General features: G+C 51.6%; 2 protein-coding genes across 2 annotated transcripts; one reads left to right on the top strand and one right to left on the bottom strand.

Moving 5' to 3' along the window:
- The first annotated feature begins 11,049 nt into the window (after positions 1 to 11,049).
- Positions 11,050 to 11,804, top strand: LOC100903884 (uncharacterized). The gene is made up of 3 exons (XM_003742200.2): positions 11,050 to 11,126; positions 11,249 to 11,436; positions 11,539 to 11,804. The coding sequence occupies exons 1-3, from the start codon at positions 11,081 to 11,083 to the stop codon at positions 11,773 to 11,775; spliced, it is 471 nt and encodes a 156-aa protein (XP_003742248.1). The 5' UTR covers positions 11,050 to 11,080; the 3' UTR covers positions 11,776 to 11,804.
- A 2,405-nt stretch (positions 11,805 to 14,209) lies between these two features.
- Positions 14,210 to 26,300, bottom strand: LOC100903742 (DNA-directed RNA polymerase II subunit RPB1). The gene is given in 10 exon segments (XM_003742199.3): positions 14,210 to 14,277; positions 14,280 to 14,824; positions 14,959 to 15,236; positions 15,388 to 15,637; positions 15,851 to 17,089; positions 19,590 to 22,525; positions 22,662 to 24,009; positions 24,170 to 25,053; positions 25,163 to 25,432; positions 26,093 to 26,300. Coding segments are annotated over 10 exon segments (7,905 nt in total). The 5' UTR covers positions 26,180 to 26,300.
- Between the last annotated feature and the right edge of the window lie 383 nt (positions 26,301 to 26,683).

Genomic DNA, 26,683 nt, shown 5'->3' with positions numbered 1-26,683 from the left:
TTTATCGCAGCGTGTCTTCTCCGCTTCGATCGAATCGAGACTTTGGCCGTACATCTGCTTCCTGATCTCTTCCCATAGACTCGGCGATCGAATTCGATGCCAAGAGAGTCGTGGGGCAGAGGCGCAAGGACATTCGCTTAGACATTTGCAAGACCTTTGCTCGGCGAATGGCATGATTGGCTGAGAGCTCCGTGAGATTTTCCGTTTGGATCCCCTCTGCCTGGGTCTCTGTCGGGGCTTCCGCCTGAGCTCCCGTCAGAGTTTCCGCCTGACTCCCTTTCAGGTTTAACGCCGCAGAGATCCCGTTTTGGCTACCAGAGAGAGCTCGACAGGCGGGTGCGAGGATCAGCCAAGGCAGCAAAGAATGATAGGAACCTATCGACATCTTGTGTCCACCGTCACGGGGCTTACGGGTTACGGATAGAGCCCAATATGATTTTTCCTCCATGAGGCTGGAGAGCCGTTCGGGCAGAGGTGAAATCTGACGGCTCCAAAACCGTGGTCCCGGAGGTTTGGGCATTCCGGCGTTAGCTGACAGGACATTAGCGGAACTCCACAGACAACAAGGGAGGGATGGAAATCCCCGAGAACGATCCGGCGGTCGCCGTGGGATAGCGACTTAGCGCTTCCCGGGCCTCGGGTGTTGCTGATCGGAGTCGATTCGGGAGAGGGATTTGTCTCTTCTGAGAGAAGTTCTTTCTCTTGAGGATTTCGTCTGTGAGTCAGTACATGCCGAGCGTAGAAAACCTGCTCTGGGACTCCGTAATCATTCATGAAATTTGTCCAGAAATCGGAGCACGGGCTTCGTTATCGCGTAGGGCTCGAGGCATCGAGTGCGCACCGACCGGAAGGAATGATTTCCCGAATAAACCCGGAGGTTTCGCCGCGTAGCGTCGCACACGAATCCGAGTCGATAGAATGATGAGACGCTACCCTTAGACAGAGATTCCCGAGCTCCGTCGATGTCTGTGAGGCCGGCACTATAGAATTCATTCCATATTCTTCTCGCGGAGTGATATGAGAGACTGGATCCTATAAAAGCCACCGCTGCCATAGAGCGCGCTCCTATTAACTGATACATGTCTACCCAAGGGTGTCGGCTCGGCCACAGACTCAATTCATGGACACACGTTACCAGGGCTGCCAGTGCCAAAGCCCGTGTTTTGCGAGATACCCGCAATGTAGCCCGATGCATGTGGATAACGCTGGACTACTGAGTGCTATCACCGGATTGACCCTCGCCGGTGGCAAAAGGAAAAGCCGCGGCTCGAAAGCGAGTAAGAAGAGTAAGAGAAAGAAGAAGAATAAGAAGGATACGGAGAAGGCTCGGGGTGGATGGGGTATGATGAGTAAGAGCAAGGGAACTGCTAAGAGCAAGAAAAGCAAAAAAGGGATGGCAAAATCCAGCAAGGCCAGCAAGAAAAGCAAGGCCAGCAAAAAAGCAAGGCCAGCAAAAAAAGCAAGGCCAGCAAAAAAAGCAAGGCCAGCAAAAAAGTAAGGCCAGCAAAAAAGGAAGTAGGAAGGTCAAAAAAGGCAAGAAGAGTGGGGGAAGCAAGATGAGCAAAGGTCGCGGGAAGAGTAAACGAAGCAAGGCGAGTAAGGGGAGCAAAAAGAGTAAAGGGAGCAGGAAGAGTAAGGCGGGTAAGAAGAGCAAAGCAAGGAAGATGAGCAAGGGAAGCAAGAAAAGTAAACGAAGCAAGATGAGTAAGGGAGGCAAAAAGAGTAAAGGAAGCAAGAAGAGCAAAGGGGGCAAGAAGAGTAAGGGAAGCAGGAAGAGTAAGAGCGGGAAGGGCAAAATGAGCAAGAGAAAAGGCAGCAAGAAAAGCAAGACATCTTTGGCGAGCCTGGTGAAGTCACTCAAGCCCGGGAAGAAGAGCAAGAAGGCCGAGGCGGGCAGTCCCAAAGGCAGCAAGAAAGGCTCGAAGACCAAGGCAAAATCATCCATGGGAGGGAAAAAGAGTAAGAAGAGTAAGGGTGGGGGAAAGTCGGGCAAAGGGACCGCCAAGAGTAAAATGAAGAAAAGCAAGGCTTCTAAGAAGTCGACAAAGTCGAAGAAGAAATAGATCAGGCAATCTATCATCCTCTATAAAAATCGATCCCAAGAACTTGTCTATCTCGTGCTACATGTCATTGCCGATTAACTCTGTCAGGCTATCTCGCGTAATAGAACCGCGTGAACATTCCAGAGCTCGAGTCATCTTCATTTAATACCCGTCTTCCTGCACGATTCGAAAAGCTCCGTGTTGCCAATCGGATACATTCCTTTATTAATCGCTCCGATAGTTTTTTTTGAGAATCCTTCGAAGTTCTAGACTCTAGAATCTAGAGTATGTCCTGAGAACCTTCACGGGAAACGGTATCCGTCGCGGCCACTTCGACCACCACAATTCCTCCATACCTGGCCATTGCCGCGATCCAAATGATGATTGGAGCTACGGGGATTGCGCTGCGTTTGGGCAAAGCCGTGTATCGCTCGCGGGACTCGACAGAAGGGTCCGAATCGACGGATTGGAGTTGGAGTCTGTCGAATGATCGCAGCGATCTCAGTGCTGTTGAGCGCTTCATTATTTCTCCACATATGCGCGAAGGGAACGAGAGAAAATTCTACAATCTCATGGGTGGAGAATTACTCTCCTTCCACCGAAGTCCTAGAGCATAAGAGAAGCTCGGAGCTTTAGACAAACGGAACCCTTGTGTCCCTGTGTGGGGCTGAGACTGCGAGCCAGCACCCGCGTGGCTTTCGGAAGAACCGGCGAACGGAATCCTAATCTCGTTCTCCAACGTCCCTCTACCCTTCCCTTCCTGTTCATATTCGCCCATGGCCCGTGAAATCGTGAACCATGATCGATCCCCGGCGGCGGACTATCTCTATACCGAGGGTGCATAGCTTCAAGGGTCCTGAAGGCCACTCTCCCAGTCCAGAAACGTACGGCGAGCCGCAAGCATGCTTGACAACGACCCGATTCCGGGAAGAGAAGCTCTCAATGTCAGACACTGGATCTATAAAGAAGCTCGCGCTTCCATCGTCAATCGATTTAGCTGGCGGATATTTCATTCTCTGCACGCTTTTCTTGCGTATGTCCATGGAATGTTCGGGAGTCGGCATTTTCAGTCCGGCCCGCTTGAGGCTAAGGACACAGCGGCTAGAAGTCGCGATCCGCGGGGAAAATGGTCAGCGGCCGTTCGCGGCACGCGGAAATTCGACTTTGGGGATGGATCATGAGAAACAGATCTCCTACTGGGGGAGTCAGATTTTTTCGATTTCCCTTCCTCTCTAATCGGATTTCGTTCACGGAACGTGAAAACTCTGGACACTCGAGACTCACGCCTCATTCTCCTCTCGCGCGGGACTCGGGGAATTCTTCACCCGAATATTTTTGAGTTTTAGGCCGCACAGAAATAGTCTTCCGATACTGTTTAATGCGATATGAAAGTGGAGACGTGTGCGAGTGCTTCGTTGCAGGTGGTCTTCCTCCAGGCGGCGCGATGATGATGATGATGACGAAGACCACGGTGAGGTTCGAGGGCCCTCACCCATGAAGCCATGCAGCCGGTCGCCGAGTCGAGACTCCACCCATTGCAATGGGCGGTCGCAGTTTTTGTTTTGAGACTCTGGAGACCAACGGCCTTTGCCAAATGCTATTCGACCGACTCCATCGGAAGTGAAAGCTTTTCCTGCATCACTGGAATCGTCGACGCTGATTCTCTCGGAACTGAACCGGCATCGAATTTCGGGAACCGCAAGATTATCGATATGAGAGGAAAACGTCCCGGGAAGATTATTCCTTCCCAGTCAGTCTCGGCGAAAGTTCCATATGTGTCGATGCTGCGCCTGCGTGACAGGGGGAAAGTATAGGGATAAGAAATCCCCGGCCGCTCCAGCCTCCACTGATTTATCGATGACGGAAACTGGCGGATTCCTCCTTCCAGACGGGGATGCTAGGGAGATGGGAGAGTGGCAGGGGGAGGACCTCGAGAGGTAGGGGCTCACCTGGCCTCCGGAGCGCTTGGGGACCGTTGAAGTACAATCGATTCCGGAACGATTGAAAAAACTGACCTCAAGACCTACCCTCCCTAATGGTTCCTTTCTAGGATGTGAGAAAGTCATCGCGAGGATCCTAATCGAAGGAAAAGTCCAGAACCCACAGCCCCACAAAATAGAAATCAATGATTCGCCATAACAAAGTGACCGCCATCTCACTCTGGCGGTCGGCGGTTGAGGTACAACGGTAAAAGGGATATTCCCGAATTTCTTTCGGAATGAGAAACTATAAGAATCACTCAACAGGTTCGGCTACTTCCATGGGGAATCTCTTACTATTGCGATCGAATGAGTCGGGACTTGCGATTGTTTAGCGAGGGGCTTGAGAGCGCAACTCGATTTACTATCAGTCCGCGATCGACGTCCCGTTTTGTACGCGAGATTTTATTCGTCTTGCCCCCCGACATCGCTTGATTCCCTCAACGCTGTCGCTTGAATCCGTTCGCGACTCCAGGACCTTCGCGATTCCTTGTCAGAAGCAGAGAATTCTCCGGCATTCAGGAGCGTTTCCCGGTCAAGCTCCTCTCCTCTCAGGATCCGGAGAAAAGTTTCTGAACTCCATTTAGAAATTCGAAACACAGCGATGAGTCGATTTTGTTCCTGCTCCCGTCCATGAGTTTTGTCTCAAGCGGGGTTGATTAAGGGCGTATGTACTCGACCAATCCAAGGGGCTTCTCGGATGAGTCTGAGTGCGTAACATAAAAAGCTCACGGACGCATTGTTTGAAAAGCGTTTCGAGTAAACATCAAGTTCTTGATTCCCACACCTGAGTCGGACTCGGTTGTTTTTTTCCAATGCTGCCTCAGTCCTCGAAAGCATCGTTACGGCGGGTGTATCGATGTGAAACGGAGCGAAACTTGGAATCGAGGAATTTGTTGCAAATACCTGGTGGAAACCCAATCGAATCGTTAGTCCGCGTTCACCAGCGTGTCGACCGAATGCCTCACCAGCCGAGCGAGCTCACGGAACGGTTGCTTTTCATTACTCAAGCACCCGAGTGCGACTCGTCCGTCTTTGACAATCATCACACAGGATCACTGTTCTCGAGCATGGCGGTGAACGGGCCACCTCCCGAATCAATTCTAGGTTTGCCGGGTAGACTTCGGTGGCCACTCCAGTTTTATTCCTCGGCTTATATCAGTTTCGCCCGAAGGATAGTGGCCACGAGCTCGAGCCGGAAGTGATGAGTTTACGACCTGTATCGAGAAGAACATCCATCAGGGAGCGTAGCATCTGTTAGAATAAAGTACAGTGGTGGGAACCTGAGCTGCAGTGCTCGCGATACAGCACCCCTTCAGAAGCGGTGACCGCGGATGTGCTTTTTTTCGCGGAAGTATTCTCAGGAATCAAGTGGTCCTCATTGAATTGGTACCGGCTCTCGAGGGCTGGGAGGAGACTCGATAGAATCTTGAGAGAGCGGTCATACTGCGAATGCTGGCCAACAGCTCTGTGAGCTCATGGGATTCGATGTTCCATTCGTCTTGATGCATCACAGTTCTTATGGAGACCACATATGGGACCTCACGGATAATAATCGGCAGCCACATGCCTCTTTGATATCTTCCCGGAGAAAGAGAATTCAGCTCGGAGTTCCCTCGAGAATGATCTGCAGCGCCTGATTGAGTGCCTTTCGATGGTCTGCACCGAGGACCCACTCGAGAATGGTGTGGATTCCCGCTATCAAGTGCACCGCTTTTTTTTAGTCTCTCCCAACTCAAATTAGTGGGATTCGATATCGATCGGGGGATCGATCGACTTGCATGCAGAGTGAGACCCGATGCCCACACGAGTCAATTATCGAACATTGCGACTGGCTGTTGAACATTCCCAACAACAAATTCAAAGCTCAACCATCTGTGACGCTTAGTGGAGGCATTTCGAGGGTTTGTTCAACGGCGGGAGTGGTTCGAAAACGAATGCGCTCGTCTGACCGATTCGTCCGTTTTAATTATCGATATCGCTGGCCGAGTCCGGAGACCAGATACTTCCCATATTCTCATCTCCTCTGGAATGTGATTTTGCATATCTCTGCCGAGCATGTGCAAGAATAAGATGTACCGCCTTCGCAACACTTCAGAGCGAAGCGAGATGCTGGTCGTGCTGTTTACTCTCGACTGCCATAGAGCACACCCTTGTGAAATTTTCAGAGGTTCTGTGTCTGAAACCTTAAATAATCCGCTTGCATGATCTCGGCAGATCTATCTCACTCATCGAATCTCGGAACACATTCAGCGAAAAGTCGTAGCGCTGGATATCCAGCGACGAACAATACCCAACTTTTGGCTATGCCTCCCGAACCTGACAGATCTCGTTCCTCGTCGGTTGCGTGCGAGTCCTCTTTCAGAACAGTTTCTTTTACATCTGTACGTTGTTCCACTTTTAATTTGTGAGCGTTGTCTACGCGACGGTTGTTGTTGAGTATAAACAAAATTATGCTCCCCCGCATTGTCGTCGCCTGCACCGACTCCGTCCCCCGCACGCCCACCCTCTGTCCTAGAGCCTGAGTCCTTTCTCGATAAGTTCTACTCGAGCATTGTTAAATATTTCAACTGTGAGATGACACGCACGCAAGCGCACACACTTACACTTATCCGAGTCCACAGACACATACAAACATTCGAGCACGCGTTCGCTCGCGCGCACCAATCACAAACAGAGCCGACTAATTCTGATTCAAAGAGAATTATTCATCGGCAGAACTCCGCGTCTTAGTCAGTCGCATGCGTCGCTCCGCGAAATTCCAATGTCCGCTTTGAAATCGCTGCTTCAGCGGGCATCGGTCCTACTCGGCGAATCGGCGTTGCGCGGTCAATCTCGTCGATGCCGACGAGGTCTCAAACAGGTAGGGGGAGTTCTCTGAGAAGAGAAATCGAGGATCGAGTCTTTCCTCTGAAACTTAAGCAGAAGATGTCGGTGCTCGGGCAAACTATCGAGCGACCAGACAACCGTGGGAATTACGACATGACCGCTCGTCGGACGGAGACGCGATTCCAATCCGAAATCTTCGAGATGTCTCGCGGATGAAACTCCGCACTCTGCGTTGGAGGATCGCTGAACATTGAGTCGAAATGCAAATCGAGATGACCGTACGCCATACCAGATTTTTAATTCAGAGCTTGACGATCTGCCTCGAGCAAAGACAGCGCTTGAGCGGCTGGTCTGACGAGCGAAACTCGGGATCGTCCCCAATGATTTCATCGGCGGTCTCTGCCGGAGCATTTCCGAATGGATTCCAGCCTCGGGAATGATGAATTCCGTGAAATTTGCAGTAGACTCAGATCTCTCCTAGCAACGTGATCGCACGGAAGATTGGTTTGACTAGAGTCACGTTCTCTCGTTCGCTTTTCATTTCAAGAATACCTTCGATCATCTCATCTTTCTCCGATGCTCGATATTCTTGCTCTCAGTTTCGTGTGGCGGCGCTCGACGTGCACATACACTGATATCTCCACCGCGATTGCAGGGAAGAAGTATTTCACGAGGTATAGAAGGTATACCTCACGACGGCATTTCCCTCTTTTCTCGACTCGATTCTTTGCAGTCAGCGCGGCGGGCGTTCGAGAAATCACCTTTCAGGTGATTGCGGAAATCTTCGAGCGTCGCGTCGCATGCCAAATAAGTAGACTCCAATCGGCTTGAAGTCTGGTAGTCAATACGCGCGAGCGAATCCGACCGATGGCGGTCTATCGATATGGCTTCGAAGAGGTTTGCTCTTCGTCAGGGAAGAACCAGCCGACGGAAGACAGACGTCACGTTTAGAATAGGCCCGAACCCGCAGAGCTACGACAAGCCCGAATGGTTCGAGGGAATCCTAGAGCGGGGAGCGAGTCAGTCAGTGTCCCGAGTCTCAAGGTGACATCTTTCATCCCACGCACAAGCCCCCGGGCGGATCGATGAGACTCGATGGTAGAAGGTACAAAAAAAAATATCGGGGGAAAATCGATATCGATGATGACTTCCGACATTTGTGGGCTTCCAAGAAGACGGAACATTTCGCCTTCATCATCGTTCGGAACGTTCTGAGCTGGAAATTTCTGGGATGCACGGAAGCGACCGAGTCGAGCGGTCCTTTTTCGACAGCCAGAGAAACATTTTGCAGCATCCGCGAGACTTTCAAAAAGGATTTCGAGTTTGTTGTCTTCCTCGATCCCTCCGAACTCGTAGTTTACTTCTCACCGTCGTCGTATTCATTCGTTCTGCTGCAGCGAGCACCAAACCGGTTTCCAAGTTCTGCGCGGTTCGCCTCACCTCGTCCCCTACAGGAACATCGGTGCTCGCGCATGCTGTATGTTTTCCTCGGGCATCGTCGGGAATTCTCGCTCGAGGACGATTTGTCTGATGGATGGAGGGACTATTTCCGAACCGTTCCATGAAGAGCAATGACGAGAATTGAATTTTTGCAAAGTGCGGGGGCTGCCATCCGAGTTTGCTCTCATTGTTTCGCTCAGGCTCAGTTTACGAATGAATTTGGATTATTATCAGATGCATTTCAGCGACAGCAGTGGAAGTAAAGAGCAAAACTGGTTTCTGAGCCCGTTATGTGAGAGCACGCCGAGCTCTGGCTGCAACCAAGACTGTAAAGGAAGGTGTGGCGCGTTCTCGCAGACATTTAATAAACATCAAGCTGTAGACGCCCTGGTCCCCAATGAGATACAGACTCTATCAGAAATCCTCAGGCCCGGCGACTCCGAGGGAAGATGAATAAACCGGTAGCAATCTCTCAGGCCGGACCTCAGCGTCGAAACTTGGAGCCCCCGAATTCCCGTCGAGGACGGCCGTCAGGATGGATCAGGATCGAAACCGCCGTTTTACCGATAGCGCGAACCGCAATATCCCGCTGAGCGTTCCTATAAGCTCCATGAGCTCGGGAAAATGCCGAATAGAATTTCGTTGGAGAAGGATGACTCCGCTCGGAACAAAACGGATCTCTAGGGGTCCTCGACCTTTCGACTGGTTGCAACCGGCATTGTCCCCCGTCGGATGTTTGTCCGTTTAATTTAGCCGCTAACTCTTGCTGTTCCTGCAAACGCGGCTGTGTCTTCTCCCGAGAGGAATCTTTGCTTTCAGTACTCGCGGATCGCTGCTGCTCGTCGATTCCCCGGCTCGTTCCATAATAAGGACCAGCCCCGAGTCTCCCTGATGCTTCTCCCCGCATCCACTTATTTGTTTTGGCCTCTCGAGACCACTCTCTCTCCCGGTTTCTCTCCAAACAGTAATAGAGCATCCGTCGGGCCAAGTGACTATGGGTAGGCTCTCCAACGTTGGTTGGTCCTGCAGTCGAATGATAGCGCCTCGTGGACCAAGAATAGAATACGAATTAGCCTTCTTTTTCTTGTCTCGCAAAGTGTGTTCCCTCATTTCATTACGTTGCTGGTCCGACGAACGAGCTGGTGCCCTCTGATCGGGGAACGGAAAATGGCCGCGCACTCGAACGAGAAATATTCATGAATATACTCGAAGCGTGGAGCTATGATCTACGGGGCTTATTCAGGCACGGGCTATTCGGATTTGATATCAGAACCACCGCGCTACTCGAATCATACCCATGCGACAAGACATCATACCATTCGAGAAGCTTTTCCAAGGGATTCGGAGGGAATTACTGGAGCGGAGGAACGGAAGATCGAAGAAATTCCGCTGCCTCGGGTCGATAGATCCGTACACGATGCCGCGCGGATCCAGCAGGCTGCAACTCATTCAAGAAGTCCTCCGACAGAGCGGGTGGCGGCTCTTTCCGGATTTTAATTGTGGATTGAAAAGCGACCTCAAACGGATTTACGACCACCGCTGGGGAGAGCGACCGCATTAAGCCGTCGCGTCATGTCACATGGCGGTCGGAAGTTATTCAGGCAGGCCCGAGGTAGGTCGAGGGTGGGAGGTTTCGTGAGATGGAGAGAGACTTCATGCTCCACTTCCAAAGTCTGTAAAAACAATGGTGGCTTTCTGTAGGGTTTCACGTCGAAATTGAATGCGCTGCGCCGACTCTGGGGCTGATATTGCATTCTTCAACGAATCTGATGAGGAGACATCCTATGCGCGGAAGGTCATTGTCTCGCGGAGGTTGATTGTGAGTGAGCCGCCACGCGGCCTCCAGGACTCTAGAGTCTAGAGACGCTCCGGAATTACGATCGAGGAATTCCGAGAACCTCCGAATTTCAACCTTTGAGGGGCCAGTCGAACTTTTTGCTCAGAATTGAACAGATTAGATTGATATCATATTTCTGTAGAATGAGCTGCCTGTTCCCCTTTGGCTTCACTGGTGCACAGGTCATTGGAAGCACATTCATGACCTGCGGAGCGTCCTGAGGCGCTTTGGGCGAAATCGTAGAGGGGATGAAAAAATATATCATTTTCATCCGATTCCTCAGGAGAATCGTCTGGATAGGATATATCGTGAATTGCGAATGACACAGAGTTCCGCTCGATATCATGGAGAATTCTGCCCGGGAGAATATCCCCTCTAGAGTCAAATATTTCTTATGCCCTACTGACTCCTCACGTGTCATCACGTTATCACTCATGAGACGCTGCAGTGCCGCACGACTCGATAATAATCCATTTCCTAAGAGCCTCTGGGTCCCACGATCCTCTAGCATCTAGCAGATCTCCCAGTTTTGGCATTCGAAGTTATAGAATCGATAAAGTACGACGTTCCCGGTATCGGGAGGATGCCAGCGGTTTCCTGGTCTGTGAGGTCAACGGGATATTCATTCAGATCTCTTGCATGCTTCGTATCCTCGAGCCTCGGCAGATTGGCCACGTGATGCGGGAGAACTACGCCGCGCCGCTCCAATAGAGCTTCAGCTTCACGGTCTCTTCCGAGTTGAGTGGAAGCATTGGAAGAGCGAGATTGACGGAGTAGAGGGATCATTCGTCTGACAGATCAGAGTGGCTTCTTGTTCTCTCTTTCGCATGTCAAAGTATCGGACACACGTCAGGAATTCGTGCTGCTTTCCTCTCTACTCCGTGACCAGAGTCTAGGTGTCAGATCCGGAACACGAAAAATTCAAGTGGAATCTGCCTTTTGTACACAGCGACATGCGGGTTCTCATTCTGATTTTCCTCATATACGGGCTCGAGTACAGTACGTCTTACCGGCTGATTGGATGCCGTGCTCGCACGGCTTGGCCTCGTTGTGTTCCTCAAATATCTGCGAAACTTGCTCATTCTGGTGATGCGACATCGTCGCGTTTCCTTCCCCCCCAGGCTTGCCGAAGAAGATCGACCTCGTCTACGGAGCCAAATACGATTGTCCGAACAATCAGGAGCGTATAGACTACCACTACAGGTACAATGGAAGTATAATGTGCACTGTCGGCTGCATTGTCGACTCCGAGGAGCGCTTCTTCGACTACAATTCGAAACGCGTTGACGACGGCTGCAAATCTTGTATGGTGAGCGGACTTCTTTACGGGTGTTAAGCAACAATAACCCCTAGGATCTCTTCTCGTACTCGGCTCTCGTCCGAATACCTGTCTTCTACGCATTATTTTCAGGTGCATTACGTCATACAGCCTGGCGCAGTTTATTGTGTGCTCTTCACAGCTTGCACAGACTATTTCTGCAAGTTCTCTCCCGACGCCGAACATCCCAGACCGAATATTGAAGGGAGACGCTACTTGCAAGAATTAGATTTCGAAAAAAGTGGAAATCGCAGTCTCAGAGCCAGGAGGCGAAGGAAATTCAAGAGTGAAAATTCTACAGCTCCGACGCCCGGAATCGAAGTTGAATAAAAATCATTGGGGTGATCCGGAATTCGTTGTGGAAATTCCCGAGATTCCGTGCCTCTTCCTCTCATAGACCAGTCGAATTGAAGCTTCTCCATCGTTTGGGTAGGTAGGTCGGGGACTCTCGTTCTTCAGAAAACGTTTGGGGGCTGATGAAGAGCTTCAAGCAGCAAGCTTCCTCTAGAGCAGTATTAATCCGCGGAGAGCTTGAAAATGCTTGTTGCCGTGACGCCGAGGGGAAACGGGTGGAGTTCGAGCGTGATGAGGCCTGCTTCTTCGCTTGCGGGGAGAAAATCTCATCCGGGCGCGGTTTTGACGCTCGGAAGTAAGATTCTAACTCTTCATTGCTCGATACGTTTTCTATCCAATATCGACAGGTGACTCCGAAAGATTGCTCGGTATGCGCCTCGCTTCCTCGTGATTATTACCCGAAGGCTTCACGCCTTCACCTTGTCGCTGCTTCAGCTGCCGGGAAAGATTTTTATCAAGATGGGTTGTACTCATTTCTAGTTCACTGTATTCTACTGACACCGTGAGTCGAGAACGAGAGAGCTCAGCGGGATATTGAGCTCGAAGCACTCTCCGAACGCTTATTTGTCGATCGATCTGCTCTCCTGCTAGGTGCTTCTTTTGCGATAAACGAACCTTCGCATTGCACTTCTCTTCGACGTGTGGGAGCCGTTCCTCCATGAACGATTCCACTTGTCTCGACCACAAGACACAAATCTTGAGAGTCTTCCCGTATTCGCGCGCCGAGAAGTTCAGAACGGACAGAAAAATCAGGAACAGACAGTTGAGCTCGAGATATCGTTTCAATTCGAGTCCTATCACCCGACTGAAGTGTTGAAAGCATGGGGCAGCGTGGATATATTGGAAAACGTCGGGGGACGACCGATTCAGCGCGGGTCGATGACATACTGCCGCCCCAACAACTTGAGAAATAGTGAAATTAGTTATCGATTCCTCACACCTCCAGCCTCAGCAGCCGTCTTGTGAACCAACTCCATCACCGAAAATATATTCCGGAATGGGACGAATTCAATCCCCACGAATGCGAAAGAGAGCTGAGCGGGTCTCACATTTCTTCTTACAGCACGACTGCGGCACTTGACATCGATATTGACTGCGACTCGTTTCGGTGCATTCGAAATACGGGTTTCGATTCCAATCTTTGTAGCTCACAATTCCACAGCACTGGTGTTTCCTTTGGAGATCATCGACATTCCTGAGGGGGGAGTACAAGGAATCAAATTTTTGATGGAATCATCGTCCTCGAAGAGCGAATGTACGAACCGTTTGAAGTGCAGATTATCCGAATATCTGACGACGGCGACCTCGGTTATTGCCTCAGTGATGTAACCTTCCAGAACGTACAGGCTCAGCGCGAGAATGAGAATCAGGGCGCTCGTGAGGAACAGGATCGCGGTCATGCAGTTGCCATACCATCGGAGGAGGAAACCGCTTTCCCTGAGGAATGAGAAAAGACCGATACTCAGTCTCTCACCCTGAGGATGGATCTCGCTCCGAAGCGAAACTTCTGGGTAAATGAACACAAATAGCACGGCTCAAAAAATCCACCGTAATGCGTTATGATCACCACCTAAGGGACGCGATGATCCCGATAGCAGCGGCAACGAGAATGACGAGCGTCGCGAGGTAGAAAATGATGTTCATCTTGAGTACAGCCATGATCGCGAGATCGCTCCTGAGGTCCCCGTCGGAGTCTACGCTGCTGACGAAGATCGTCACGTACAATATCGAGAATCCCGTCAGGGCCCAGATGATGTTTCCGGCGAGGAGCACCCCCCGATGAGGATGCGTTGCCTGAATATATTTTTGGCGAGTTCTCTGATAAGCATAGAGCGCGAGCTTCTGGGAATCGCGATCGCACCTCCTCAGACCCACAGGTTTTATTGGGTGGATCATCTCCCCATAGTATCCTCGGAATGATTTCCAAGCCTTCCGCACAGCATGGAACCAGCCTGGTCCCGACGCCGGAATCGTCTGAGTTTTCGACCTTCCCGTCTTCAGAACGATCCCGACCTCCTCCGCGGACGTTGACATCGTTATTGCTCCTTGATCGATCGTCCAACACACTCGTTAGCTCACTCGGTATCCCAGCGCTTCCGAATCGTCAATAGGGGAGTCGAAGGCTTTCCCCATACAATCCCCACCGACACTAAATAGGAGCTCTCTCCAGCCCAAAATCCATAGTTGAAGGAAAACGGGGAGCGTCGAAACATCAGATAGACATTTATTGCGCTTAGTACGTCAAACAGGTAAGTATCCGTTATAAATAGAGAAATCAGATCATCCGACAGCCGCATCGGATGCACAGCTGGAATCGTTCCCAGCGGGTCCCGACCCAAGTGACATTCCGCGCACGCCGCCACGGATGTCACAGCGTTTCGTCTGACTGAGGAGATTTCGATTCGTTTGTTCAATTACCAGGGCTCGATCTGAGCTTGCTCAGTCGTTGTATAAAGGAGTCGAGTTTTTCTTTTTTTCACCGAGTTCTGCGATCGCCGGATGACTTTTGCCGTAGTGCAGGAGGAAAATAGGTTCCGTCTGCAGAAGGACGCGCTTCGTATCTCCAATCAATGTGCCGAGCTCTCGTGAGTATCCAGATTTGGCGAAAGATTCCTCCGTGGCATTCATCAACACGTCTCCAAACTTGAGCAATTCATTTCCGAGTTCGATGCTGTTCTTGCCGTACATGTGTCGGACACTTTCCACGGCCGATTTCAAAACTCCGACGGCATCTCTAAAACGACCGAGAGCGCAGAGACTCTTCGCTACCATATCACGAGTTATCATCAGCTGCTTGTTGTGCCGGTAGAGCAGTTTCTCCTGACTGGCCAGACACTTCTGGAGTCGTTCCAGGGCTTCGCCATGGCTATCCATTTCAGCAAGTTGCAGACCTTGCACGAAGAGGTCGTGCATGCGGAAGACTTTCTGCTCCTTCTCGAGACAATCCTGCGTTGTGCTGCACTGCAGACAGTCGGCTTTGCCCGAGGACTGCACCGCCGAAAGCGGACCCTCGCAGTACTCGCAACTAGAATTTAACGTGGACGGTTGAGCGGGGTTGCCGAAGAAAATGGGTCAGACCTTCACGGGGAACTATGATGAAATACCTCCACAGACCGGAATCGATGAGACTCCGCCAGATATTTGATCTCGGGGACTCACCGTAACGCCATGGAGATTTGATCATCCAAGTCTCCCTTCTGACACGCCGTACAATCACACCGGAAAAAGTACTGTTCTTGGAGAGCGGTCTGCCGCTCCTGGAACGTCATACGTCGGAAGTGCGGGCCGTAGCAGTTGAAAACTTCCTCTCCGGACGCGATTGGTCTCACGGACTTGACCACCAGAGTGGATCCGGAGCGGAAGCCCGAGATGATGTTGGGATTGCAGGAATGGTTCATCAAACTCGCCGAAGGATAAATAGCTGTCGCCACTCGCACCTGAATATCAACGAGACGGCTCACGAAAGACGTTCGATCCGAATAACGGTGCCTCCGACAGACAGATTCGATATGACCAATCTCGAACACCCATTGAAAAGATATAATTAGCTCTCCCATGCGAGACGAGATGGGGAACTTGGCAGCTCACCTGTTCCTGTTCCAAAATAATCCCGTCTTCTTCGATGACGTGATCGCCTGGCTGCTGTATCGTCGTAATCGCGTGCGCATTGCAAATGAGCTGCTGTATGTGTCTCAAGAGAAGTCCTCCGACGAACAACTTCAAAGGACGACTGCATTCGATCCTAATTTGACCTTTCGGTTGAGCTCGTTCCGCATGTCGTAAATTCAGGTCCTGGAACCTTTCCGACAGGTGGCTCTCAGTGAAGAACGTGGTCTGCCTGAAAAGAGCGTCCGGTCAGCTGGAAAATCTCTGTAATTCCCGAGTCGAATGAGCTCACGTTCACGTTAACCTAAATTCTCCATCCAACCCCTGGCTCCAGACATTGACTCGGGGCTACGGTGTCACGATCGGATTTCATCTCATGCACCCTTCAGTTAGCTTTTAATTCGTGCCGAGGATTCGAACGGGGGACCCGAAATCGAGGAGTTACCTTTCGAGGTATTTCAGCAGGAGCGTTGCCGTGAACGAGTACTGGAAGAGATCCGCGATGTGCATGTCCTCTTCATGCGTGACCAACTGATACACCGGTAAATAGCTGCACTCGAGCGTATTGCATGACTTCATGAAATCTTTTATCAATCCCAGTCCCGTTACGAGGATCACCCGTTCGGCCAAGTGAGCGATTCCGACCGAGATCAGAAGGTCCAGGTTGCCGCATTCTTGCGAATGGTAGAGGTTCCAACTCTCTCCGGAGCAGCTCATCGAGCAGTAGCGCACTTGCGCGCACTGCCGGCAGGGGAACGCTGCTTTGATCCGTCGGTAGCAGTGATGACAGTGAGTTTTAGTGAAAGCCGGAAGTAGCACCGACGCGTACGGGCTTTCGACAAACAGATTATCACCTGGGCGGACGTCTCTATTCGCGACGATGAAGCGACCTTTCTCCGTGGAGTAGAGACAATCGAGCGCCGACGAAGCGTTCGGAATGCTGCTGTGAGGGGACGGCTGAACGATTTCGTCTTCTTCAGGCTCGTCGTCCGTTTCCGGACTACTCTCCACCGGAATCTTGGCCGAGCATTTGTTCTGTAGCATTTCGATATCTCGGATTTGTTTCGACAGCTTCTCTTCGTCCAGCCCAGGAGACAGCTCAAGGGACATTTCCGCATCGGTCAGAGCGACCGCCGCCTCATCGAATTTCCCAAGTTTCAGAAGACACTGTCCCTGTCGAAGATGCAACTTGTACCGAGAATGGCTCGGATAGTCGTTGTTTAGAGCTTGCGCGATGTCGGTCAGCGCAAGAGAGTATTTGTTCAAATAGAACCACGCCGCCGATCGATTCGCCAGGCTCAACGCCAACTCTTCGGCATGTCCCTGGTTCGGTCCACTCGTGCACTGATCCGGAAACGGGGCGAAAAGAATACTCCGCGTGTAGAATTCAGCCGCTTCGCGGTACTTCTTGGCTCCGAAAGAGAGGTTTCCCGCCGACCGGAGCTCGAACGCTTTCTCCCAGAACTTCTTGTGGCGTGACGAGCATAGAACTTGGAGCCACTCGTCGATTCGGGTCTGAGTGAGAGTTTCCTGAAGGCAGAAGAGGATCCGGTCGGTGTTCGATGAGAGCTGTTTGAAGCCTTTCTGGAGCGAGCCATTGTCTTGGAGCCGCTCGCAAGTATCGTCGAGTACGTCCTGCCAGCTTTCATAGCGTGACATTTTCTGCTGATCGACGGCGGTCCAGCTGAGTGAGGTCGGTGGCTGAAGTCACACATCAGCTGATGCGCAACCGTCGATGGGCGAGGCCAACTGTGAGGAACGCACTCTCGAGCTGAAGATCGATACACGCAGATGGATCGACGAGCTGATGGCGGCACGAGCGGCGATGCCAATCGCACCAGTCACCCACGGCAATTATTGGAATTTTTCCTTCAGTTTCTTCCTCAGCAGCACATGAGTGCCGCCATCTTTGTTTTGATTCGCTCCCGTTCTCCGAGCTGCTGCTTCGGGTCGCTCGCCCGCGCTCCCCGCTAAAAGTTTTCACCGAGCGCTTGCCCACTAGCCGGCCGCTTGCGACAGACGGTGGCCAGCGTCACTGTTGACGATCCGTTCGGTTCAACTGAGAAAAAAAAGAGAAGGAATCGCTTCGATGGCCCTGATCTAGCCGAGCGTCCGTCTGGATACTTTCTAAAGTCGCGACGCCAGTTAATTGGGGCGCGATCCGGTGTCCAAGACCGACAGAAAATGGATGGACGACACACATAATGGGGCAAGGGTGAGGAAATCAGACGAAAAATGGAACCGGTTGCGTCCGCCGCGTGAAGCTTTTAGGGATCCGTGCACCCCGTCTTTTAATTATCGTTAACATTTTTGACAGGCGAGGGCGAGTCATGGACCTACAATCATTTATAATGATATTTATATGTATAATCATGTTTGATATGTTGTGATTGTCCTCAATTATCCATGAATTACTCATTCTCATTCATGAGGAGATCTCATCCAATTCTCAAGAGTCCGAAGATCCAGAGGCTTATTGAGGATCTTCATTAGCTGGTCTGAGAGATGCGTCATCGGTTTAGTAGAGTTCCAGCGCGGTAATTCTCTTAGAGGAAGCGCATGAGCGGCATCCGCTAAAATACACCAGCCGTATCCGAGGTGATCAAGTCGATGCCGAAGATTTTCCAATCTTCATGGCTCTCGACGGAATCGAGGGATTAATTCTCTTCTGCGCATGACAATGACCTTCCCTCCCAGTCTCATGAATCATCTCCAGTCAACTCAGGAGGGGGCCATGGCTTACGAGACGGACGCGCATCTCATACCATTGATGGCAGTCTGCCGTCTTCAAAAGAGGTGGAAGATATCCTGCTGCACGAAGACTGCAATTCCGACAAAAAAACTTCGGAAATCGTGTGGGGGATAGCCGGACTCGCGTGGTTTCGGAGGAAAAACAGCTTCCCATGAAGAGCGGTCTACCGGACTTATATGTGAGGACGTCTACCCCGTGGACTCCGAGTATTTGAGGGAGTCGGCTCACGTCATTCAAAGTGGGCACTTCCTGCCATACCCATGGAGAGCGTGCCAAGGTCCTATGAACAGAGAATGGTCTTATTATTCAGGGCTGCCTGCCGAGCACTTGCGGATCAAAACCGATAGCAACATATCCATGGAAAGAACCAGGCTTCGCTCATCGAATCGAGGAATCCTGAAGGATCAGCGACCGCTCTTGATGCATTTATCCTAACGATTCGACATTAGGTGATCTATCAATCCAAAGCCAGAGCAGACCCGAAGTCAGGTCACCCATCGGAAAAATCTACTTCTGCAGTCGGAAGGGTCAAATGACGCTTCTTAGCTGCTCCATGCGATTCACCGGTGCCTGAATCCAGGTTCCGGATACACGTTGAGCTAGGAGCGATGGGCTCTCACGACGGGGATCGCAGAGTCTAGAGCTCAAGGAGAAGTCGGGGAAATATTCTCGAAGGCTTGAGCACTTCGAAGATCTCTACAGTCACACGCAGCGAATCTCGAATTCTTTACTCCAACGAGGGAGGGATAGTGCAAGGATGAATGATGAATCGAAATGATGTCGGCGACAGGTTCAGTACGAGTCAATAGCACTCGAACAGACCATGAGAAGTGACGTTTCTTATTTCCTGCGTGAAGTCATTGCACGCAGAAGCAAGAGCGATCGAGGAGGACGCGATTGCTTGTTTTTTCTGCCCGATGGAAGAGCGGCGTGAAGCGATTGGGGAACCGGCGGAAATAGGAGAACAGTCAGGCTTTCCAAAAAAGGATACGAGCCCCGACCTTCTTCTGGAATACAGGCAAGTGAGAGCAACACCTCCGTAAAGGGAGTTGGCGAAACGTCGCGAATCGCGACGCCTTTCGAAGCCTAGCTACCGAATTCAAGACTGAGAAAAGAAATGGTGAAGTCCCGCCAAGAAATAGGAAGTCGAGTGAGCAACGATGGAGGTCCAACACTGATCCGGCTAATTGTGCTATGGGAGGCTGAATCGGATGAAGGAATCGTGTCAGACAACTACTATTATCTCCTTTTGGACCCAAACCCCATTCCGCATGAAGGAGACTTCTGGGTTGAGTTGAATTGAAATTGAACAGGAGACCCACGATCAAAGAGTCCGTTGATCTACAAGTTCGACAATAACATTTTAAAGTCTTTATTTCATTTCTCACGAGTACCTATAAAAATTGTTTTAAGGCTTCCTAAGAGCCCTCACTCCTGATCCGTGTCTTCGCTCCGCGACGGTGAATATGCCGGCGACGACGGTGTATAAGTTGGCGAACCAGGAGAATAGTGCGCACCCTGATGCGTTGGAGAGCTCGGAGAGTACGTGGGCGACGACGGTGAGTACGACGCCGACGACGGGGAATACGTTGGAGAGGACGGGGAGTACTTCGGCGACGAAGGACTGTAAGAAGGCGATGTGGAGATGTTCGGAGAGGACGGCGAATAAGTTGGCGACGAGGGACTGTACGACGGCGACGGGGAGAAATGATGCGACGTCGTTGGCGAATACGAAGGGGACGAGGGCGAGTACGACGAACTCGACGGAGAATACTTTGGTGACGCTGGAGAGTAAGTGGGCGACGTCGGACTATATTTCGGCGAGGACGGGGAATAAGAAGGAGACGTCGGCGAATAGGTTGGCGAGCTGGGAGAATACGACGGCGACGTCGGCGAGTAAGACGGGGACGACGGCGAGTACGAGGGACTCGACGGGGAGTAAGAAGGACTCGACGGCGAGTACGACGGTGACGTCGGCGAATACGAAGGACTAGCGGTTCCGTACTGCGGCGACGATGGACTGTACGATGGTGACGACGGGGAATACGTCGGCGAAGATGGGGAATACGACGGACTCGAAGGAGAATAGCTCGGGGTGGTCGGCGACGACCCACTGCTGTACTGTGGACTGGTCGGACTGTAAGACGGCGACGCCAGATTGTACGAAGGCGACGACGGCGAGTACGACGGCGACGTGATCTGCGGACTGTACGACGGTGAAGATCCGCCAACATGCAGCGGCGAATAGTACGCGGGACTGCTCGGCGAGCCCGGGCTCTGCGCCGGCGAATACGCCGGCGAATACGCGGGGGAGAAGCCGACTTCGCTTTGCGCCGACGGCGAGAATCCCGCGGCCCCGGGGGTCATGTTCGAGGTCGGGGACCACATACCGTACGCAGGTGTCTGACCCGCGTTCCACGGGGTCATCTGAGGACTCATGCCCCCCATGGGGGTGGCGGCAGAGCCGAAGAAAACCCCTTGCCCGGGCAAGCCCTCCATTCCGGGGATTGCCATGCTCACTTCGATACCGTGTTTGCACTTTTCCGCGTCGAGCATGAGATCGAACGCTCCGGTTCCCATGCGCGCGAGTTTTCCCAGAATGATGTTCTCGGACACGCCTTTGAGCTTGTCAGCCTCTGCGTGGAATGCAGCGTCCATTAGAATATCGACAGTCTCCTCGAAGGAGCATCTCATCAGAGCTCCCGTGTCCTGTCGATTGATGCCGTGACGTGTGATGGCCATCAAGTGGCCTTTGGCGGTCATGACGTCGCAAAGAAGAGCCAGATGCCTGTAGTTAACGTAGGAACCGTCGAACGAGATGACGTGATTCATTTCTTTTTCGACAGCTTTTCGAACGGCTTCGATGCCGAGCACGGAGAACACTTCGATGATGTCGTTCGAGTACGTTCTCACTGGATCGACGTCCCTCTCGGATAGAACCCGCATCAGCGAGGTACCGTCGGTTTCAAGCAGCCATTCGGAAATCGCTTTGAACTCTCCGGTTTCGGTGACAACGATTCGTTTCTTGTCGTCGGTCGTTGGTAAATGCATGTACACTTTGGAGATCGCTTCGATACCCTGCAACGTCATGTCCGAGAGCATGTTGCTCTCGATGCACCGGAGGAAGACGTCGTCCTCCATTTTGTCGGCCTGTTCCTCGGCGCCGTCGGTGAACTTGTCGCCGTCGTTGTTCATGATCCTTATCCGGAGCACGAGTTTGTCGGCGTTGTCGTCGTTGAAGATGCAGTTGAGATCGTCACCGAATCCGGCGTTGATCTTCTCAGCGATCTGCTCCATGGTGAGTTTCTTGTCCGTCATTCGCTTGCGATCCAACTCGATGCGCAAGAGCCACGGGGAAATTTTCGTCGGATCGAAATCAGGCATTTCGTAATAGACGTTCACGAAATCCTGATCCTCGGCGATGACCGTGTTCTGAGGATCCGGATCGTAGTAGATTGCGGTGTTGGCCGTGACTTTCCGGAGCGTCGTGTGCTCGAGTCGACACAGGACGTCCTTGGCCTTCTCAGCGTCTCGGGCTGATGCGCCCTTGAGGAACACCGTCAGGGACGGGGTTTTCGGCTGCTTGGATATGTTGATGATTTCCTTGAGACGCGGTACACCGAGCGTCACGTTTTTAGCGGACACTCCGGCGTAATGGAAAGTGTTCAGTGTCATCTGGGTGGCTGGTTCTCCGAGAGACTGAGCGGCTAGCGCCCCAACCATTTCTCCTGGGTGACCCTGAGACTGATGGAATCTGGCCTCGATTTCACCGAGGAGCCAGTCGAACGCTTCCGTCGACAACCGGAACTCCTGACCCACTCTTCGGGAGCAGAGAGTCGACCGCAGCAGAGCTCTGAACAACAAGGTGGCGTTTTCGTTCGCCTGAATCGAGAGATGATCTTCACCGGGCACAATTATCAACTTTTTCACAAGGCTCTCGACACCTTCGATGACCCGTAGGGGACTGAGGTCACTCTTTCCTCGGGAGTTCACTCGGAAGGTTTTTTGGGCATTCCAAACCATACGGCTCAAATTGCACGGGAGAACGACGCTGCTGCTTCCGGTCGGGAAAACATTTCGGAGGATCTCGCGATCCTTCTTCAAGCAATCCCATTCGCGCTCCATTTCAGCCACGGCCGACGCTGAACTGTTGAGCTCTTTGATGACGTCTTCGGTGTACACCTTCCGCAGAAGCTTTTCATTCGTGACATCGAATCGGAATTTCTGTTCGAATTGCCGGTTCGAGGGTTTTATTGTAGTGAGATATTGCGACTCCACGCAACAGCCGTCGAGGCCATCCTCTCCGTATCGGAACTGGATAACCTGACCATTGGAGTTCCGAACTGTTCCGTCGTAACAGATCATTACCTGTTGGGGAATAAATCTGCCCTCAGCCAATGTCCATAAATCAGTGCGTTTCGGGGTAATGGACTCTCTTTTCCGAACAGGAATAACAGACCTCCGAAGGTTCATTGTGGATAATAATCGAAGGGGGATCACTCACCGACTCCATGGCTTTGATCAAACGACGTTGGATATAACCGGTCTCAGCTGTCTTCACGGCGGTATCGATGAGACCTTCACGTCCTCCCATAGCGTGGAAGAAGAATTCGGACGGAGTGAGACCGGCGAGGTAGGAGTTCTCGACGAAACCTCTTGATTCTGGTCCGAAATCGTCTTTGATGAAATGGGGCAGCGTCCTCTTACGGAAACCGAAGGGGATACGTTTCCCTTCAACGTTCTGCTGGCCCACGCAAGCAATAACTTGGGAGATGTTGATCTTTGATCCCTTGGCTCCTGACACCACCATGGACTTGAAATTGTTGAATTCGGACAGGGACTTTTGGGCAGAACCTCCTGTTTTGTCTCGAGCGTCGTTCAGGATTCGATTCACCTGGTTTTCGAACGTCTGCCGAAGCGTGTTTCCGGGCGTTGGCTCAAGTTCGTCGTTGTGAGCTTTCTCTATGACTTCTATCACGTCCTGTTTGGCTTTCTTAATCGTGTTCTGGATGTCCATGTAGGTCTGCTGGTCGGCGATGGTGTCCCCAATACCGATCGAGTGTCCTTCATATAACAGCCAAGCGTTCACAACTGTTTGCAGATGGGAATAGAAAGCACCTGCGACTCTGTGACCCATCTCCACGAAGAGGACGTGCATGAGCGAGCCCGCCGAGGCTCCGACAGTTTTTTTACAAACTATGCCGGACAACAGCTGACCGTGCTCGATGATGACCTTTGTGTCTCCGGGAGATATCCACTTATAGGGTCCATCGTCTTCCTCGTCCGGGTGCGTTGAATGAGTCCGGATGAGGTTGACGTTACCGGGAATGATTAGCGAGAAGAGCTGTTTCGCTGTCCACAAGGGTTTCGGTTTGAGGATGGCCGGTATGGGAACTTTCCCATTCCATATGGGGAGAAACATGAGCAGATTCATCATCTGGTCTTTCTCCAGATACACGTCGCGTTTTGTCATCTTCCGAACGGCCGTGAGCGTGTCCTGCACGATACCCATGACGGGCTTGTTGGCTTGCGGCGTGATGATCTGCCGGGGCACCATGGCAAGTTGTTCGATCTCGGCACGGGTCTCAAGAGACTGGGGAACGTGCATGTTCATCTCGTCGCCGTCGAAATCGGCGTTGTACGGAGTTGTGACGGATAAGTTCATTCTGAAAGTCGACCAGGGGAGCACTCGGATCTTGTGACCCATCATACTCATTTTGTGCAAGGTGGGCTGACGGTTGAAAACAATTATGTCGCCATTCTGCACGTGACGCTCGACTTTATACCCGCACTGCAAATGCAAATCTGAAGCTTTCGGGTGAAACCTCAGATCGATACGCTCGCCGTTGTCTCTGGGGAACGAGAGAAAAGAAATCGGTAACGCCACAGAATGACAAATCGCGGACAGGTGATTAGAAGAAAGCTCATGGAAGTTGACATGAGTTCCCGGAGTAGATCGGGGTATCCCTGAACTTGCGTGTACTTTTTCATCGATTGATCATTTTTACTCACCGAACGATGTATTTCGCCCCAGGATACTGATTGTTCCCTCGAGACACGAGCTCCTGCATCCATTCGATGTTGAACGGGGTCACGATTTCGGGGAACGTCAGATTTTGAGCGATGCTCCTCGGTACACCGACCTCGTCGATTTTGAGGTTTGGATCCGGAGTGATGACGGTACGAGCTGAGAAGTCGACACGTTTCCCCATGAGGTTACCTCTGATACGGCCTTCCTTGGCTTTCAGACGTTGCTTGAGAGACTTGAGGGGTCTGCCGGATTTTTGCATCGCCCGAGGCAGGCCCGGTAACTCGTTGTCGTAGAGAGTGGCCACGTGGAATTGGAGCATCTTGACATTTTCGGTCAAGATGTGAGGCGCTGCACCGCTCTGCTCGTTCCGAATGATTTCGTTGTTGGCTTTCACAATATCGGAGAGTTTGTGCGTGAGATCGTCCTGGTTTCGGGCCGAGCCGAACATGACAACAGCCGGCCGGACGCACAAAGGTGGCACCGCCAAGACCGTTAGGACCATCCAGTCGGGTTTGGCGTAGCGTTCGTCCATGCCGAGACAGAAACATTCCTCTTCGGAAATGTGTTTGAAGATCTCGTAAACTCTCTCCGCGGTAAGTACTTGTTTCTTCTCCTGATTGTCTTCGTTGGTATGTTTCCACTCAGCGCTGATGTCGAGACCGGAACGACGATAGTTGGGTTGGAATCTGCCGCAACCGACGTGCATGGTCTTTTTTTCCTCTTCGGTCGGCTCGCCTTGACCCTTATCGCTCGTGTCGCTCTCTTCGCACATGCGTTTCGCCTTGCAGACTTCGTAGACCTTGTCCAGCCGCTGTCTCTGCATGGTTCTGGTCTTCGTGAGAATCTCGCGCATCCGAGGATGGTTCTGGAAGTTCGAGAAGATTTCTCCATTATTGGGCTATTCTGGCTTGGATGAAAATCATCATCATTTAATTGAGAATAAATATACAAATGGCTCTTGTGGATCCGCTTACCGGACTGACGAGTAGTCGACTGCAGTAATAGCACACGCATCTCAGCACTTTCAGGGTTTTCGTCAAGAACCCAACGTGGAAGACTGGCTTCGCGAGTTCCAGATGACCGAAGTGACCTGGACATTCTGTCATGTTTCCCGAACAAGTCAGGCATCGAGAAGTTCTGTCGATGACTCCTTGCCGAGGGTCCATGAGACCCCCGAGTTTGGGTCTGTTGCCTTCGTATATCTCAGCATATCGAATCCCGCCTTCGGTCACTGACATGCGGCGCTGAACGGAAATGAGAATCGAGAATAATTATCGATCATTCTCTCTGATATATAATCATTCCCAGGTGCCGGGTTATCCACGGAGGGTGATCGCAGGGGGGTACGGTTCGGGGAGCGGGAGTATTACCGCACTCGAGCAGGACTCCGCTTCCGGACATTCTTTTTTTTTTCAGTTCTACCCCGTTTCGCCTGAAAGTAGGCCAGTCGCTTCATCGACGGTCTTCCGTCCGGGGGAGTCTTCAATGAGAGCAGAAATTACTTTATTCCAAATTAGGCTGAGCTCAAGAGGTACGTCAGGCAGCAGTGGGGTGAACGGATGGCGGGCATCGCAACCCAAAGCACCCGGCCGGCTGTTGTTGCAGCATGTGACGACATATTCCGAGGAATGTTGTCAAAAAGCATTTGACGGCTCGACCGAACGCCGCGATGCGACGGAACCATTCATTGGTGAGGAATACAATCTGAGTTTCTCTGAACCGAGAAGTTCCACTCAATTTTCGCCATGTCCGGGCAACAGCGAGAACGAGCGTGGCTTTGCGTCGTAGTATAGTTTTCGGGAGAAGTTTACAGGGCACTCAGATTTTATTCCGGTCATATGCAGCACCATATGCGCGCCGACCGACTTCTGCACACGAACACATGCAGAACGTGAAAAACTTACGATCTCGTCGGGATCGAGAATTCCAAACTGCACCTCTCGCACTTCACGGAGGGTAGCTTTTGAATCCGAAGTTATAATTTGAGCCATATTGAAGACACTCTTCGGCGGTGCCGGCTCTCGTCAGTAACTATTTCGAACACTGTCAGACAGTATTTTGGAACACACGCACGAATCCAAAAATATATGTTTCTCGCTGACTTCCGTTAGGCCTGAGAAAGGCCGCGACCGAGCTGTTCTTGCAGCCCGTCGCTTATATAGCCGATCTTGGGAGAGGGCAGTGACGTCATAAACGGAGAGCCTTTGTTTTTCCACCATACCTCCCCAGTTTTGTACCCCCAGAATGCTCATTTTCACCAATTTCGGGTGGGTGTTGAGGTTGAGGAAGCATTGAATAATTTTCTTATGCCTCTGTATGCCGTAGCATTGATCGAAACGAGCGATTCTCTCTGGATGTTGAGAGTGACGTCACGATAGAGAAAGGGTCTGATCACATGCTCGAGAGAATCCCGATTCTTCCCAGGGCTGATTTCATCCTCTCAGAGGTCCGCTGAGATCTTTGAGGATATTTCCATGCACAGAGGTATATTCCTG

Source organism: Galendromus occidentalis, unplaced genomic scaffold, assembly GCF_000255335.2.
Source record: "Galendromus occidentalis unplaced genomic scaffold, Mocc_1.1 scf7180000077348, whole genome shotgun sequence".
NCBI classification, from domain to species: domain Eukaryota; kingdom Metazoa; phylum Arthropoda; class Arachnida; order Mesostigmata; family Phytoseiidae; genus Galendromus; species Galendromus occidentalis.
Note: the sequence above shows the minus strand (reverse complement) of the source record. Positions and strands in the feature narration are given on the sequence as shown.

What these genes read in the sequence shown, in the direction of transcription:
- LOC100903884 (XM_003742200.2), top strand. Translation starts at nt 11,081, where the DNA reads ATGCGGGTTCTCATTCTGATTTTCCTCATATACGGGCTCGAGTACA. An exon ending in CATATACGGGCTCGAGTACA is followed by an intron (nt 11,127 to 11,248) that starts GTACGTCTTACC and finishes CTTCCCCCCCAG; the next exon opens with GCTTGCCGAAGAAGATCGAC. An exon ending in ACGGCTGCAAATCTTGTATG is followed by an intron (nt 11,437 to 11,538) that starts GTGAGCGGACTT and finishes CATTATTTTCAG; the next exon opens with GTGCATTACGTCATACAGCC.